The sequence below is a fragment of the Polyodon spathula genome, chromosome 10 (genome assembly GCF_017654505.1).
Source record: "Polyodon spathula isolate WHYD16114869_AA chromosome 10, ASM1765450v1, whole genome shotgun sequence".
NCBI lineage: Eukaryota > Metazoa > Chordata > Actinopteri > Acipenseriformes > Polyodontidae > Polyodon > Polyodon spathula.
The window spans coordinates 39,163,237-39,181,357 of record NC_054543.1 but is presented as its reverse complement, the minus strand read 5'-3'; the positions used below and the strand labels follow the sequence as shown (position 1 = coordinate 39,181,357).

At 34.4% G+C, this 18,121-nt stretch overlaps 1 protein-coding gene across 6 annotated transcripts in view; it reads left to right on the top strand.

Moving 5' to 3' along the window:
* The first annotated feature begins 1,574 nt into the window (after positions 1-1,574).
* The window catches only part of LOC121322287 (glycerol-3-phosphate dehydrogenase, mitochondrial-like), a 36,561-nt gene continuing 20,014 nt past the window's right edge, over positions 1,575-18,121 (top strand). Inside the window, exons 1-8 of one of the 6 annotated variants that reach the window (XM_041262053.1) lie at positions 2,605-2,771; positions 2,934-2,985; positions 4,504-4,637; positions 7,002-7,108; positions 11,901-11,906; positions 14,160-14,331; positions 15,641-15,765; positions 17,301-17,398. In XM_041262053.1, coding sequence (XP_041117987.1) covers positions 7,010-7,108; positions 11,901-11,906; positions 14,160-14,331; positions 15,641-15,765; positions 17,301-17,398 — 500 coding nt within the window. In that variant the 5' untranslated portion in view covers positions 2,605-2,771; positions 2,934-2,985; positions 4,504-4,637; positions 7,002-7,009. Of the gene's footprint in view, positions 1,877-2,604; positions 2,772-2,933; positions 2,986-4,503; positions 4,638-7,001; positions 7,109-11,900; positions 11,907-14,159; positions 14,332-15,640; positions 15,766-17,300; positions 17,399-18,121 lie in introns of those variants that run through there. The other 5 variants (XM_041262054.1, XM_041262051.1, XM_041262055.1 and 2 more) reach the window with 5 other exon arrangements.

The window sequence follows — 18,121 nt, the reverse complement described above, 5'->3', positions numbered from 1 at the left end:
AATTATAAATTACAACTAGCAAAATTGCACTAACATTTATACCGTGTATTGCACATCAAGATTGTACTGTATTGCAATAGAGGTACAAATAGAAAAAAGACACAAAGACAGAATAAAAAATAGAAAAGAACACAAAGACAGCTTAATGATGTATTTCACTGTTCAGTCAAGTAAAACTTCATGGACATCTCTGTAATTGTAATCCTGTGGATGCAATGCACTTACTAAAAGGCAAAGAGCATCACCTAAAGACCAGCTGTAGGAAATAATGTGCTCTGGCTTTCTCAGTACGGTTGACAGTGAAACAGTCTGTTGAGACTGAAAGAGAAAGAAGTAATTTTAAACTGACTGTAACCTGCAGAGCAAGATAGGTCTTGAAGACAGTGAGTGACAACCAGTTGTACAGGCTTCATATTAACAGTGTGAATAAAGGGCAACAACCTAGAGAACTGGAGCACTTGGCTAGTTTACATTTTTAAGAAAGGTGAGCAGGCATAGTGTGGGTACTCTCTAACTATTAATCTTATTTCACGCCCCAGCAAGATTCTTCTTTTCATCCTATTACTCAAAAAGTATTGAAGCAAAGACTGGACAGGATGCTCACTGTAGCAGACAGGGTATTTGATTAGAGGTCATTAAAATATTGTTCGTGTAAAAAAAAACAGAGCAGAGCCTCAGACCCAAGTAACAGAACTATGCTGTTTGTTGAAAGTGACATACAACATGATTATTTTCCATTGCCTTGTCTGGGAGGACTAAAATCCAATGGAACCGCCTAGTTGAATCTGAAATTGGAAAACCAAATGAGACGTAATATTGACCTGAAAAGTGCTCTAGACTGCTGGTTAACTGTGGCCTGGGAGAGGAGCTCTCACTGAGGGGTGCTAGTGGGTTGCTGACAAAAGCATGGGAAAATGTGACTGTATATTGTTCTTATTAATATATGATTTTTTTTTCTTTAAATAAAAGTGCTTAGTAGCATAGTAGAATCACTGCCTTTTTGCCTGATCACTTCCGCCTAACCTTCACATGTGTAAAAGGGAACCAAAAGAAGTGGTTCAGAGTACTCCATTTAGAGCCGACTGGCCGATAAGTAGCAGTAGTGGTAATTTTCATTGCTTTTATCTATTAACACTATAACAATGAACACAACTCATTTAGAGCTTGGACTAGGGTTTGAAACAGGAGTAAAATCCAAGGTTTTAAAAATATTTTCTAACATTTCACTAGAAAAACAGCATTCTCTAAGATAGTATCTCATAATCTTTGTTCTATGGATTGACATAAATTCAAATGGCACACAAAACCTTTTCACCTATTTCAGTCAGTAGCAGTTTTATAGTTGTGCATCAATCTATTGTCAGATATTTTAACATATTGGGTAAAATATTAAACATTAAAACTAGGGAGACCTTGGAAAAACCCACACCTATTTAAGAAACAATTCTGCTTGGAATCTAGCAAGCATTCTCTGCATATGAAAGTGTGCGATAAAGTTGCATTTTGGATTCTTTATTTGGCTGTTGCAGAAAATAAATAGTTTATGACAATTTCTTGAAGATACATGTAAGTTACATAGCCCCGTGATTGAAGGTTACCCTGGTCAATGCAGTATTAACCTATAATTGCTAAGACCACGTGCTCGGGGCTTGCCCGGTTCCTGATCAAGTGTCCTCGTTCTTTGGGAGACCCCCGAGACACGGAGTCAGACATTCTTCTGCTGGGTTGCCATTGGCTGCAGTTCTAATTCGAGGACGGTGTTTACATTCCAACTGGCTCTCAAGTTAACTGGCGCTTTGCACCTGTTCTGCGATGGCATTGCATTTTCACTAGAAATAACACTTGACAAGTAGGAGCCGTTGGACGTTATGAAAAGGTGTGTAACAATAATATTAATACAAAATAACAGTGTTGTGTGTATTGAATACACAACGTTCAAAACTAGTTTAAACAACATTATCATAGGCCTACATTATTGTTAAGTACGGTTATTTATTTATTTATTTATTTATTTATTTTTAGGAGTAAATACTAATGATTTGTTATCCTGTGGTCTAGCTTTGTGTTAAATAAACATGTATTTATTTTATTTATATATATTATATATATATATATAGATATATATATTATAATATATAATATAGATAATATAATATGGACCCTAATAGAACATTAATTAAGGCACATTTCTCATTTTATTTTTAAACTGTCACAAATAAATGTATACTATGTGGGTGAGTTTCAACGATACTCCTATTATGAGGGAATAAATACTGTACGTCTGTTACGTTATTGGGAAACCAGTTATTAAACAGCCCTTCCTTAACACAGCATCAAGAAGTACAGTGTCTAATAATTATATTACTTAATATATTCACGCAATAGTATTTTAGACCTTGTGCCGGTTATTTCTGTGTAAAAAACAAAAACAAAACAGTTACATACGAGATGCTGCAATTGAAAGTGATGTTCTGCAATCTAACCTCGGGAGAACGCACCGCCTCTGTTAATAATATTATTGGCTGTGGGTCAATTTCTTACAATTCTATTGGTTGTGTGAAGTGTCAGAAGCACAGAGGTACTTCCGTGTTAGGTTGACGTTGCGGAACTTATTGTATCCTGTTACTTTCAAGAAAATAATTCAGTTAGATTCATGCATGATCTTGTGGGGGAAAAAAAATAAAAAATTGACGGCAGTAAATAAATATCGAAAAAGTGGCTGATATAGGGTTTAGGGTATTTCTTTTGACAAACCCTGTCTGGATGTTATTGTAAGTAGTTGATTTTTTTTTAATTATTGTAATTTAGATTCAGTTGAATGGGCGTTTATTACACATTTTGAAGGGCTGTGTTGTGATTGTATGTTTGTGATATATAGGTAGGCCAAAGTTATGAAGGTAACCTGCGATTCTACTTTTGTTTTTGTTACGAAGTGAGACAAGAAGAAGAAGAAGAAAGCTGTTGGATCTGGAAACCGACTTAGATGTAAATATTGTCTTATTACACACTTTTAATTTATACAAATATATTTTGGTTAAATAAAATGACAATCAATCAACTACAAAAACATAGTATTGTTGTTCAGTTTCACTGAACCATACTAGCAAAAACATCATTATTTCCCTTATTTTGGTAGTGTAGATTCATTAAGTACCCGTATGCCAAAGCCGGAGTACTGTGCTTGCTCTGGTTTCCTGTCTCCACAGTGTTTCTTTTTTGTGTGTGTGTTAAGTCTGTTGAGATATAACTGTGTACACTGAAATACTGATACCGTGTAAAGCTTGTAGAATAGTCCTTTCCAATGGGGTTTCTTACCTAATTGTGTGAAAAGAAAAAAATAAATAAAAAGCGTTTTATACTGTGTAGGAAATGATTTGACTGTGCATATTTTTAGGTAGAGCGCGGCTTGCATACTATGGGCCGCTTCACACTGAATAATCACTACGCGCTACTACATTCTAAATTCCACGACAAACTGCCATTTTATTTGTTATCATTTACAAAATCACTTACAGAAATGAGTGACATTCAACCTATTTCCTTTAATATATTTGGGCATGAAACTCCACATAACTGGCAGTTTGTCAATATACAGTAAATGTGGAACCCTGAAATGCGTTGAATTTTGGTTATGCAGCATGGAATTAAGTAGATAACATAAGCCTATGGGCATGATTCTGAAATGCTTTATTACCAAATGTGGTGCTGATTAATAGGATTGTTATTGTGAAATTTGACTTTCACAAATAAATAAAAAATGATAGTTGAGTTTCAACCGTTGTATCATTTTGTGATCGATGATGTTTCCTTTTTTAGTTCTACTTGGACATACTAGATATTGGACAGTAAGCAAGAAAGAAAAACTACAGGATAGTGTGTGCAATGTTACTGCAATAATTGGGCTCACAAATGATGGTATCCAAAAGTCCTTTCATTCATAGTTCTTGGGCTAACGGAGAAGCCTTTTCCCAGTACAGACACAAATGAATCCTGTACTGCAGTGACCTGTATATCAGTAATGGTTGAATATTCATGAGTCATTTTGTCATCATGACTTGTACTGTAATTGGCACAACAGTAGTAATGACTCCATTGGCATCTCAGCCTCCCTGCATATTCATGGCATTTAAATATTTCCATATTTCTAGAAATGTATTCTGAAGCTGCAGGTGGCCTATGTGCCATGTAGATGCAATCAATTGCCCTGGTGTAGTTTGAAAATTCAGCAAACTAATAAAACTCACGTTTCATTCTCTCTCTGAGGGTTGCCTGTCATTCAGGGAGAGGAAGTTGGGGGCATATACTCTATTTAAGGTATCCAGATCACCTGGACTTGCTATCCTACAAAACAACTTGATGTCACTCACAGGTCGAAATTGTTTGTAAAACACCTACTAATAATTGTCATGACCATGTGAATTGTTTTGAAACTAAGCTGTTTAATTGGTGTTGTTTGTGAATATTAGGTGTTGCCATAGTAGTGTAATTGTGTTAATTTGTTAGGTGGCTTTGTGATGTGGACTAATATTCACTGGGGACCAAGTTGAGACCATCAACCTCGCAACTTTTCAACCTAGCCCTGCACTAACTTAATGAGCTTGACTGATGAGCAACAATTTTGGATTCCCATTTCACTGGTAGAAAATCCATTTTCTGTAAACACATTTACTTCCAAGATTCTTTTTTTATTATTGTTCTATATTTTTATTTATTTGCACAGATTCCTACAGTCTTTGTAATTGGTGTAGAAGCATCCCAGAGTGGATGGTGGAATTAACAGCAGCTTAGCTTAAGCTGTAAAGCTTCCTGTATTTGTTTAGAAAGAAAGATGGCAGGATTCTCTTCCTGTGAATATCTACTCCATGCTACTGTATTTCCTACCCACTGCTTTTAAAGAAGGAAATATTATTTTATTAAAGGCATTTTTACTGAATCAAAGATGCAGTGTAAAATAAACAAGATTGTACATTTTAAATATACACAGTGTAACCAACCAACCTGAACAACGCTGTTTATCATATTATGGTAATTAAATAGAACAACATTTTAAAGAATCGCTGAGTTATTGCATATCATATGTAACACCGTCTTCTCAATGTATTATGAGTGAGAAATCATATCCATATGCTGTATTATCAAAGAATAATAATCTTTGGGTATATGGAGGCTTTTAAAACCTCTTGTACAATTTTGTTGAAACTTTAAAAATGCATTCTTATCAGAACCTGCACGTGTACGAAGGCGTCTTCTGTGTCCGTCTAGCTGCATGTCAACACGTACATACACTATACACTAGTGGATGTAGGTCATGGTGATCTACTTTTTCATGTTACTGACAGATCTTATGTTGTATTTACAACCATGGTGGGAGGTGAATGTCGCTGACATGCTGTTTATTTATTTGTTGCTGTCATATATTTCAGTATTTTGTTCATCATTGCCAATTTTCAGTTGAAGGGTGACCTTCCGGATATTTGTTTGAAAGCAGACTCTTGTAGACTAACACATTAATGGCAAATTCCCAAACCATGTCTTCTGATTACTGATAAAGAGAAGATCAGGATTTAACATGAGATGAAGCAACTGTCAGTTGACTTGCGATAGGCATGATTGGGTTGATATGTCATTATGGATTAGGTCTGACTGTAATTTTTCAAACAGGCACTGTGCCAAGTAGAAATGGTCACTATTTGCTGTGTGCTTTTTTAAAAATTACAGCTGATAACAAACTTTAATTTTAAATATATTATCGCAACAATTTTTAAGAAATAGGCTACTCGTCATAGGATTTTAAACAGTTAAGAAAGAAATATTCCAAAAATATATCCCTTTAATTTTTTGGGGGTATTTTCTAACAATGAAGTCTTGAACAGGGACTCATTTTGAAAGCTGTTGCCATTAACAGAACGAAAATAACCATGTATTTTCAAAAGGAATGCTTCTTGCATAAAAAACAGATAATAATAATAATAATAATAATAATAAACTTTATTGTTGAGCGCCTTTCATACCAAGAGGTTTAAGGCACTTCACACAGACTTACAAAAAGCAGTAATTACAAAACGTTGTAAAAAGAATAAGGAAATAAGACAATGTGGTATAAAAAGATATATATATAATTCAGTAGGCTAAATTATAAAAATAGGTCTTAAGTCTTGACTTAAAAATAGCCACTGTGGGTGAACTTCTAACATGATTAGGCAGAGAATTCCACAGTTGCGGAGCCTGAACACAGAAAGCAACCTCTCCTTTCCTTCTGAGCCTAACCCTTGGAACAGAGAGAAGGCCACTATCAGTTAATTCAGGTTTTTATTGCTGCTATTTACCACATAGTTTCAAGAATATAAAGTAGCCTACATGTAGAAGGTGTAGAAACAATGTACAAGTGACTTCCTTAAACTGCAGAGAGGAAATGTATGCTTTAAAATGGACTTTAAACTATAAAATGGTGTACTGCTTTGTGTTGACTAAAGTGTCATACAAAAATTGTTATTGGTGTTTATTGTAGAGTCTGACAGGTGACACATTAATTTACAGATGTAAATTATGTATATATAAAAAAGCTGAAATAAGAAGCAAAAATATTGCCTTTTCTAGCATTTGTTCAAAAATTAGTTTCACACCATAAAACCAGTATCTTTGTATGCGATTTCAATTTTTTTTTTCCTTGTAAATTGGAAGGCACAGTACACTTTATCCTTGAAAATTGCAATTAGTTATTCATAAATACACCTGAACAGCATCTAAATAGGAATTTAATTGATAATTACCTCTTAATAAACAGTGATTGTATCAGCCATTATCTGCTGGGAATGTACTGTGCATCTGTTTCTGTCTAAAAATGAATGTAATTAATGAACAGATTATCAGTAAAAAAAAAAAAAAAAAAAAAAAAAAACCTTGATTGATGTTCTTTTGCTAATAATAGCAAGACCTACCATTTAAACTCATCTGTTATTTCAAAGCTGTAGTAGATTAAGTGCAACATTATATTTCCACAGAGGAAGACATGGCATTCCGCAGGGCAGCAAAGAGAACCATTTTTCTTGGAGGTGGCGCAGTTGCTGCAATTTATGGCCTCTCCCAGCTTTCTGCGTACAAGAAACAGGTATGCTTTAATCTAAAACTGTGTTTTGATATCCTTAGGAAAGGAACTGTGTGGACACTGGAGATCCAGTGGTGGTGCTTGTAGAATAACACCGGAATTCAACCTTATCTACAGTACAGTTACCATACCCATATTTTTTTTTCTTCCTACATTCTGGGTGTCCTTGAATTTGTGAACAGTGCTTTTATATGTATTACTATCAATGTGCAGACACAATTTGAGAAAATGACCCCACAAAGATAGTACTTCTGAAAAAACAACGTTGTGGGGACACCCCCACTGTGTAAAGAACTAAATATACCTTCCAAAAAACTGCCAAAATATTTAGTTTGTTGTAGACTTTCACCCTCTGTTTAGTTTTGTTTGACTGAAGTTAGAAATAGTAAATACAAATATAGTGAAAGTCAATGAAAAGTCCCAACAAATATAGAAATGCAAACATGTGTGTGTATTTATGTCTTTAATAATTTCCTTGGGTTTGTGACGCTTGTAGCTACTTGACATTGCCTCAATACTTCATTACCCAGTTTATTGTCAACACTTTTGTTAAATGATATATTGTAGTTCTGTTGCCAAACGGTTTATTACTGGTCTCTGCTGTGCTTGGAACTGGGGTCCAGTACTGTTTTTAACTCTAATTTACTAATTGCCCCATTGTCCTCATAGCTTTTCAGACAAACAGCAGCAGTTTTGAATACCCTTGCCCTGCCATTACTAGGGGCTCAATGGAACTGAAGAAATTTACAATACTTTATGAAGGACAATAGGTGAACTGTTTTTTCAAAACCTTTTTGTTTTCCATAAATATCCATATTTGACAAAGTATTTCTGCATAGATGGTGCATGAGGGTAATGATTGCCTAACAAGATTTTTAGAACCAGTGATATTTTTACTTTCCAAATGACGGAAACATTTTGGTATATATAATGCAACCTGCACTAGCACTATATATGGAAAACAGGCATACCAGTGTCAACCTTGTAACACCTGTCACAGGCTATCACATACATTAGAATGTAAAGGCAAACCATATTACTGAGTGGATTGGATAACTGGATTGGTAAATTGGAGTAATTACAAGTAATCTTCTTTAATACAAAGGCTTGTTAATTGATTATAGTTTGAAGAAATAAAAGGAAAAAAAACTAAAATTATGTATTTGGCCAAACTGTAGCCCACTGTCTTGGAGCTATATGAGATTTATAGTTAAAAAAAAATCTAATAAAGAAATAAAGAAACCTAAGACGTACTATAGGTAGGGTTTTTATTAATTGTATTTTTCAGTGATTATTTTTAGCTCTCTTCAAGTTTTTTGTAAATTGTTTTTTCAGGGCTTTCATTTTTGATATATGGTATGAAATTAGTGTTTTCGGTTACTTTCTGAAAGTGCTTGAGCGTTTTTTTTTTTCTGTCAAAATATGTATCGTAGTAACTAAGCAGTTTACTTGCACACTTAAGTTGTACCTCCTTTCCTTTGCTGTCTTCCACAGCAGCTCTCACTTTGTCAGAGTGACAGTGACCAAAGAGGCAGCAGCTGGCACCAGCTACATCTTCAGTGGGTCTCTGTTGGATGAGGGGAGGCGGCCTGGTGTACAGATTTCTGTATCTCCATAGAATTCTGTATCTCGTTAGATTTGACGCCTGCGTAGATCAAGATTGCTATATATTTAATAAAATTCAAATGTGTTTTAAAAGAAAAATAGTTTTATAAGGTTACTTTTAATCAAGGGTTTTGTGTATTAAGCAAAACAGGAGGCTGAGCGTACTGTAGAAAATCAGTGGTGTTAAATGTGCTGTTTTATTTTGCTACAGAATTAGTTTGGTCTTGTTCTCAATATTTGTTGCAAACTGCAGCAGAACTCAATGGCAGTGCTTAAGAACACAGTGGGACTCAGGCACAGGAATATCGCACATCCATGTCCAGCTTTGAAAAACTACATCTGCACAGGCATGGAATCATGCAGGGATACAGAATTCTGCGTAACACCAGGAATGTATTGCTTTGAGACGGTCAAAGTGGAGAAATAGAAAATTATTAACTGAAAACAAATATTTGTTTGTTCACCTTTATCCCCCTCTGGTTTATTTTGAAGCTATTCGGGTACCGAAACATTGGCTATATATAAATGTGTTTATTTTAAAGGATTGCAAGTGTGCGGTTTATTTCTTTCTTTTTTTCTTTTAAGAAACTTTAACCTTCCAGCTGCTTATCCAGCGATTTCGACGTGCTGCACAGGCTAGTCACAATTTGTGCAGTATTCACAGTTTTCTTCCATGACAAAATGCTAATGCTTGCAGGGCTGAAATAATTCAGTGTAGTAATTCATGTGTTAAAAGAGCACAACTGTCTCTTAGCTGTTTCGGCAGTATAATGTTATAATGAAAAAAATACAGTCCATCATGGGATTTTATACAACGCTGTCTAGTCCTACAATGTATCTTGAATTGAGAAAGGAATACCGTTTGGAATTGGAATAAAGGAAATTGTTGCGCTATGTAATATAGTTCTCGTGCAGTCATCTTTTGGTAAGTTGCATTTTCAGAATCATATCATTATGTACAATATTACAACACTGTTAAAATATTGCCCTCTTAATCCACAAAACCAACGAAATACATCCTGTGTAGCCTATTTTGACATTTGTAGTGTTCTGTGGAACACGGGCACTCATTTATCCTGGAAAAAATTTTATACAGTACCTGAAAGCAGATAAAGGTGTTTATCATGTTTTCCACTACAGCACAGCACTACTCACAGGTCTGCTCTATTTATATTGTGATTTAAACAGACACCGCCTGGTTTCAATAAGTGGTAAACTTAACATGCGCTGAAAGACTTAGGAAAGTTAGCACCTTTAAGTAAATATGGCATTTATATCAAGTCCTGGTGGTATTAGGGGAGAGAATTTGAATACATTTCCATAGATTACCATTATTAATCGCACATGGTATCTTTTTCCACGCGATTCATTTTGCGTGCAAAGTCATTTGTGCTGGTTAGTGAATATAGCAGGTGTACAAAGCACGCAGTAACACATACTGCGTGGTAAACTGGTTAGTGCATGAGGCCCTCTGTGTCTTAACTCTCTAATACAGATTTAAATCCTGATCGTTTTAAATCTCGCAAGTGGAGTGTCCAATAGAAATGTGCTGTCACTCAGTAGTTGGGGTGGGTATAAAGTATTTAGAACAAATCAGTGACAAGTCAGGAAGGTGGGACATTGCCCAGCAGCACTGGGAAATGTATTTATTAATAGTTTGGTAGTAGGTTTTATTTATTAGTGGGAAAAGGGTAACGTCAACTTGGATTAACCATTTCCACAGTTTTTACGGTGTTCTACGGTGTTTATTGGCTATCCACCAATTTATTTATTTTTTTATGGGGGGGTTGGTTGGTATTGTTTTTCCTGAGCACAGTAAAAGTGTATTGTTAAAAAAAAAAAAAAAAACTGAGTAGGGTGTATTTTAAGATATAAATCAAATGTAAGAAAAACAACACATGGATTGCAGTGGGGTTCCCTGTTTCTAGCTTTAGTTCAAGGCTTGTAAAAGCTCTTGTTTCCTACATTAATAAAATGTGCCTGCCACTGTAGGAGCGGTATTTCAAAGTAACCCCAGGGAATCTATAAATAATAACATTGTAGGATGCAGTTGCTGTGGCAATGCGGTTGTTGATTATTAATTAATTAGAAAGAATTTTTTTTTTTTTTTTTTTTTTTAGACCAGCATAAATTAACATTACTGTGGACAGCCTTTAAAAGTGCTTTTGTTACTGTAATAATGTTAATGTGCTTACATATTAGGCAAGAAAAAAACAATATGCACCCAATTTTATAAGCATGTTTCTAATTCATTAAATTGCTGCAGGGTTCTGCAATGTTGTTTCATGAATACTACCTGAAATAATTTAGCCACTATATTCACTACCCATTACTGCAGTGTCTGTAAATGTGAATACAAAATGTTCCATTTGTTTCAAGTTAAACAGCCTAATGCAAAAATGTTTGTTGCTTGTGTATGGATGTTATTGTAAACTATGGTATTGCTCGATTGTATATATTTATTCTCATAACTGTAAAAGTCCCAAGAGTATGTGATGAGTATAAACAATAATGTAAGTAAATAATAATACTACTTTCCCAGTTTCCTGTGAAAATGTTGGGTCATACAGCGTTATGGAAAAGTGTTGTACCCCTACCCATCAATTCACATTTATTATTTTTGTGACCACCATTGGTGTGGATGGCACTTGAAAGCCATTGAGGTAGTGCTTCTACAAGATTGTAGAATATCCTGAGCAGATTATATGTTCATTATTCACGCAGCTCAGTAATCCACATGGTGGTTTTTGTTACACTGGTCTCCCTGTTGCTCATCCCACTAATATGGCATCCAGCTATCACACCTTATTCAAAGATTGAGAAATGGGGTCAGATTGACCTATATCAGCTGTGGCTCAAACCTTTATACCTACTTCAACCAATAATTTACAAAGAAGCAATGCCTGATATAGTCTGTGCGTTAGGTGCTCTACATTGGAGGTGGTACAGTCCTTTTTCCAGCATGTTGTGTACATGGAAGCCTAAAATCCAAAGTTTAGGATAAGTATGGCTGGCATCAACTGTTTATTGCGATTAATTGATTATTGCATTAAAACAGGTCATCCAGGTTTATGTTGCTGTTGCTTATTCTACAGCTTCACAGTTGAAAATTTGACATTGCAAAGTTTTTGCTAATGGTTATCTTTCTATGTTTGTTATTGGATGGATTTTCTGGGTCCTCTTGCTGAAGCCTAAAGTAAGCAAAATATACCTCCTTTGAAAAAAAGTGATGTCTAATATTTGTTGTGTTATTATAACCAATGTAATGACTGGAATAATAATTTCACCAGTGCTTCTGATTTCTTTAAAATGAATAACTGAATATGCATTAGACATACAGACCGATGGGTATAGACAGAGACACCGCCATACATGCCCACAATCTGATGCCTCAATAACGTATGATAAATACTGTTAATACCAAGTTTCATCACAAGTTGATGTGTGGTTTTCTAGATAAATGCAGTATGACCTGCAAATGGAAATATGTACACTCCCATGATATTTTACATATTGCACTATGCTAAATAATGTTAATATCAAGTTCAGAGGTCGCGCTGGCTTTTCTGTTCATGCATTCCTGAAACACACATGTCCAAAATGTTACGTCCCATCCATCAAATATACATTTTAACACAAAGGCTAAGAAACTCCAGGGATGTGCATCAGGGTACATTTTTATGAATGTTTAAATGAAATGTAGTAGTTTAAAAAAATATATGCATATAAACACAGACATATACATGTAAGATATACATGTAAACACAGACACTTTTTTGTTCTAGTGCAGAAAATAACAAAAGCGCAACATTAAATTAGGCGACTGCACAAATGAAATGCAAGTTTAAAGTAGGATCGGGGGTGAACAATCATGTAATTTGTCAGCTCTGTTTGAGATAAATTAAAGAGACCAAAATTAGGCTCAAGCATGTTAAGGCAAAAGCAAAGATTGTTTTGCAGTTAATAGCTTTTTCTGAGTTTAATTATGAAACTGAATCAACTAAGTTTGTCACCTGATTAAAAATAAAACCAGAAAACTTCAAGCCCTACTTGTGTTTGTGTGTTCGCATTTACTTTTTCCAAAATACTTGTTTTATCTTTTAGCAATATGGACCTCTGTTAATGTGAGGCATAACACATTATTTTAAAATAAAATACAGTGCATGGTGGGATACTATCATATTAATTTTCAATGTTCATTGCACTGCTAGGAACTGTAACCAAACTATTCTAATAGCAATGTGTGTACGCATTACGCCCGACTAAACTTGAAACGGTACATCAGTGTGGACGCTAAAGTTTGAGCTGGATTAATTTAAACATTTTTGAGTACGGTTCTCGAGATCGGTTATGTTGTGTGGACAGGGCCTAAAAGTAAATATCCTTAATACTGCTGGCAGAGCCAAATATGAGGCTTATTGCTGCAGGAATGGAGTGTACCTTACAGTGCTGTTAAATTGTAGAACAGTTTTTAAACAAGCAACTATTTTACGGACGAATATGCATGTCTGCGTCCCTTTCCATTCTGTGCGTCCAGTGAATGCATGGCAAAATATTTTTTCTGTCCAGCGCGACCTCTGCAAGTTACATCACAATTGGAAAACCAGTTTTTCAAATATATGGAAAAAATGTCAAATCTGTAGCGTACCTACTACAGATAGTTATATTTATATTTAATCCGGTTTGCTTTTAACAGTGTTTATGCACACAAACAAACCATGAAAAAAGTTTTCTGCCCAGAAGAATAATTTGCATGCAATTCGGCGTCACACTTATATATTTTGCATGATTACAGGACAACCTGGTTGTTAATTGTCTGTGGTGTTTAAATATGCACATCTTTAGAACTAGACACTAATTATTAGATCTTGTTTGCTGTTACAGTCTAAATTGCAAATGTCTAGGTTCATTCACAGATTTGCAAGTCTAATGGATCATGAGCATGAAGAAGATTGATGTAATCATTTAGAATGAATGCTAAATACAGCATGAATACAACATTTAATCATTACTAAAACTCTTATACAACATACTTTGTATTGAATATTTCTGTAAATCAATCCACCTTTTTAAGGGTCACTTAATCAAAATGCACACATTGCCCTGATTTGACAGTGTGGTGTTAATACAGCTAATTAGTATGAAGGTTTGTACATTTATATTAAGATTAAGTGAAAAATAATTAGCTAGTCTTAATAAGTCTTTGTACATAGCTATACCAGACCAATAAGTGTTTTATTTTATGCATTGTTATAAATGTATTTGTTGTCTTTAAGTGTGTTATAAAATGACCAAAAAAAATGTATATTTGATACTTTTCTAACTTCCAAATACTTACTTAATCAGATTTACACAACTCCTATATATTGCATAGATTTATGAATATGTTCAGTTCATCAGTTATTTTATAATAGAACAAAGGAATGGCTTTTTTGCTTTTGTTGTATAGACACAGCATATGTTTGTGGACGCTGCAGAACCATTAAAATTACTTCATCCCGATGAGCTTCCTTCAAGAGAATCTCAGTTGTGTGCTCTTCAGAATACAAAGGAATTTGATGTGCTTGTAGTTGGAGGCGGGGCAACAGGCTCAGGTTGTGCCTTGGACGCAGTCACAAGAAGTAAGTAAAGTATTTTCCAGTATGCATTCTTGGAACTAACACCAGTAACTGTGTGTTTGTGGTCTCTTGTGCCTAAAAATACATATGGCAAAAAATAAATGTGGTTTGCCTTTCCCAAGGTAATCCTGTAATGCCTGAACTGGATTGGATCTAGTGATCTGGTTAGATATGGTCATCTTGGTAGTACTCAGGAAAGAATATTTCATTACATGCAGAAAAGTTTTGCATTTTTAAACATGAGTGCCCCATGACTTTCTCAAACATTGGATCTCCTTTCAGTCAGGGTAACTTAACAAATGTCTCCAATGCTGCTGATACCTCAGATGACCTTCCAAAATCTCCCTATCCAGGGATGACCAAGCTGTTATAGCTCCAGGATATATCTCAGATTAGTTTTTGACTGGGCAGCTGTACATGCCATGCATGTACATAGGGATTTAAAGACACTTTTTTTTTTTTTTTTAAATAACGCTTATGTTATATTATATGCATTTTAATGATGGTAAATCTTTTTTTTTTTTTTTTTTTTGTTAATAAAGCCTTTTATTTTACTTGTGATTTTTTTTTTTCTTAGTGTCAGCTAAATTGAGTTAGGATTATAATTTTGTTAATTCATGTTCCAGTCCCTTTACAGGCTCTCTTAACCAATATTTACCAGTTGGTGTTGCATAACCTTGCATCATTGTATTGAAATGGCTTTTAAACGTGTCCTTTTGGGTCTGTATCACAGAAGCAGTTGAAAGAAGCAATCTTAAGGGAAATTAGTTTTAGTTTCAAGGATGTGGTGAATGAAAAGAACAAGGAGGTGGAGCAGAGTCACTGCATCGGAGAGATGACACTCTTATTCCCCAACGTGTGCTTCTTTCTGCTGCTGCTAATACATTATAAATCAATTATCTATGCTACTGGTTAGGGGTTTCTTTAATCTTTTTCTTTTATCCAGTTCAGCTGTCTAATGGTGCAGCAGTAGGGAGTTAGATCCCCTCTCCCACTGATTCTAATCCAGTTAATAATAACTTCAACCCTGAACACTGAAAAAGGATTTCCAATTGCACAAAATGGTGCACCTCCAATAAGATTTTTGCAACATGACGAGTCCTTTAAATGTACCTTAACTGTTATAAGAAAGGCCTGTATTATTTCATTGGATAGATATTTTGTAATTGAAAAGGTACTGTATGTGAAGTTTAATAATGTTCACTACTTTACATGTGAAGCCATGCAAACCATATAGTTGTCTATTGAATACTGTGGTCTCAAGGTACTTAGCAGTAGGCTTTTCTTTTCTTTTCTTTTTGGTTCCAATTAGATCTTAAAACAGCCCTGGTGGAGAGGGATGATTTCTCATCAGGTACAAGCAGCAGAAGTACCAAACTCATTCACGGAGGAGTAAGATATCTACAGAAAGCCATTATGAAATTAGATTACGAACAGGTAAATGCTTCATTTTTCTGCATAGTTGACAGTTATCATTTAAATTCCAGATCCATATTGTTTTTATTTCCTTTTGCATTCATTTTTCATTCATTTTTAGTCTTCATTTTTCCCCAACTATAGTGCCTTATGCTATAGCACGACCACAATAGTCTAGAATTGCAAATACTGCGGTGCAGTTAATCGTGAAGGTGTTCATTTTTGGGGGGTAACGTAAACACTCAGACATGTCATTACAATTTTATATTTTAAAATACACACAAGATTTTAACATCATATTTTTTATGTGTATAGTAATTGGTTGTTTACTACTTATATTTAATTTCAGAAGCTGTAGTAAACATTTTTATAAAGAGTACTACATTATTTAAAATATGTAAAATATGACAAAGTATTTAGATAAAATAATGTTATGCTTATGGATTTACAAAAAAATAATGTTATTTTTATTATTGTTTTGAGAGATGGCAGATCTACAGTGGTTGAAGAACAGTATATGTATGTTAAAAATATAACACTAGAACATTAGACTCCTTTCCTAATGATTTCAGAAGAAGTCACTTGGGTTCAAAATAAAATGGTATAATTTAGAGCATGTTTCAAGTTTTTATAAGAATCTCATTACTTCATGTATCAAGTTTCCCCTTTTCAGTCTAATTCCTGCCAGTATAAAGATGCATGGGTCTTCAGGGTTAGATTTTGAGAGAACCAATTAGTGTGATTACATGATTTACAACTTCTGCAAATTCAGCAGATTTGTAATAAATTACATGTTTTGTACATCTACTGTCTGAATACATAATGTAAAGTAAATGGTTGCTGTGTGAAGTTGTATAAGGTGGAGGTGTCAGAAGTCATATTTGATTACATTATGTATTTCACAAGGACATTATGCGTGAGATATATGATCATAGTTAAAAAAAAAAAAATAATAAATGCCTTGCATGATGCAGAGGAATCTAGGTTACTGTAAACAAAAAATAGTATTGCGTTCATTTATTTTAAAAGAGAAAAATATTTTAGCTGAATACTAAAACATACAAGATGTATATATTAAATGAAAATCAAAAATAAATGAAAGGACTTTTTTTTTTTTTGTGCCAGTTTCTGCACTTGGAAAATAACTTTGTTCTGCACCCTAGATAACTTTCCATGGTTGGGCCAGATTAAACTAAGTTAGCAAGTGCAGAAAATATCACAATTGCCAAGCCTTTGTGTCTGCTTTCGAAACAGCAGCTGTCAGAAAAATGAAATCTGATGTAAATCAGAATCTGGAACAAATGGCAGAAGTAATTTCCATGTCAGCCTGGCCTTCAATGTAGTTTGCTTGTGTTTTGCGTTTGACTTAATATATGCCCAAATCTAAATATTCTACAGTGTCTTTAAAACTACAAAGTGAATAGCAGCATTGTGGGCCTAGACATTTAATTTGGGGAATTAAAAAAATGCCTATTTCATACAGATTGTTGCTTTTAAGTAAAATAAAATCGCCTGCTTTCCTTTAGCATTGAAACTAAACTTTGTTTTTCTTTCAGTACATGATGGTAAAAGAAGCCCTTCATGAACGTTCTAATCTTCTGGATATAGCTCCTCATTTGTCAGCACCGTTACCCATCATGCTTCCTGTTTACAAGTAAGGATACTCTTAATTTATTTAGCATAGGTAAAGCTTTAAGCATTATAAGATCTCATATTTATTTGGCAAAAACATACACAGTGTGTAGCAAATTGTAAAAGCCATTGACATTTTTGACTCTAGTGCGAAGAAAAAGAGGAATAAAACTATAGTGGCTTTTTAAAAAAAAAAAAAAAAAAAAAAAACTGTAACTGACTGGTAACTAATAGTGTGTGTTGTTTTATGCAGTTCTACTGTGTAACACAGTGTCATGTTTTTTGTTATTTTGTACTTTTTAAAATTATGTCGGCTCCATATTTAAAATATAATCCTTTTGTAAGTTGCAAGAAGAGGCCTTTTAAAGTATTGTTTGTAGTTTGCTAGATTTATAACATTTAAATTATTGAATTGTGCACTTATTTTAAAATAAGTAGTTTTTAATATTTTATGTCACTTAGCTTTGCCACACTGTTTAGAAACTATTCATCCTACAATTACCAGTACATATTATGGGAGTATTTAATATGTAATATTGGAAAAATACTGAATTAATGTCCCATGGCCAAATCTGCTTATGCCAGCCTTCCCCGGGGCCTGTAGATTTCTAGTAAAAATAAGGGATTTTTAAAATTTGTATTCATGTAATAAAATGGCTGGTCTAAGTTGGTGGTGGCATTCAGCAGGAATGTGTGCGCCAAAGAGAGTATACCTGTTCAGCGACGCTGGAGCTCCTCTACCTGT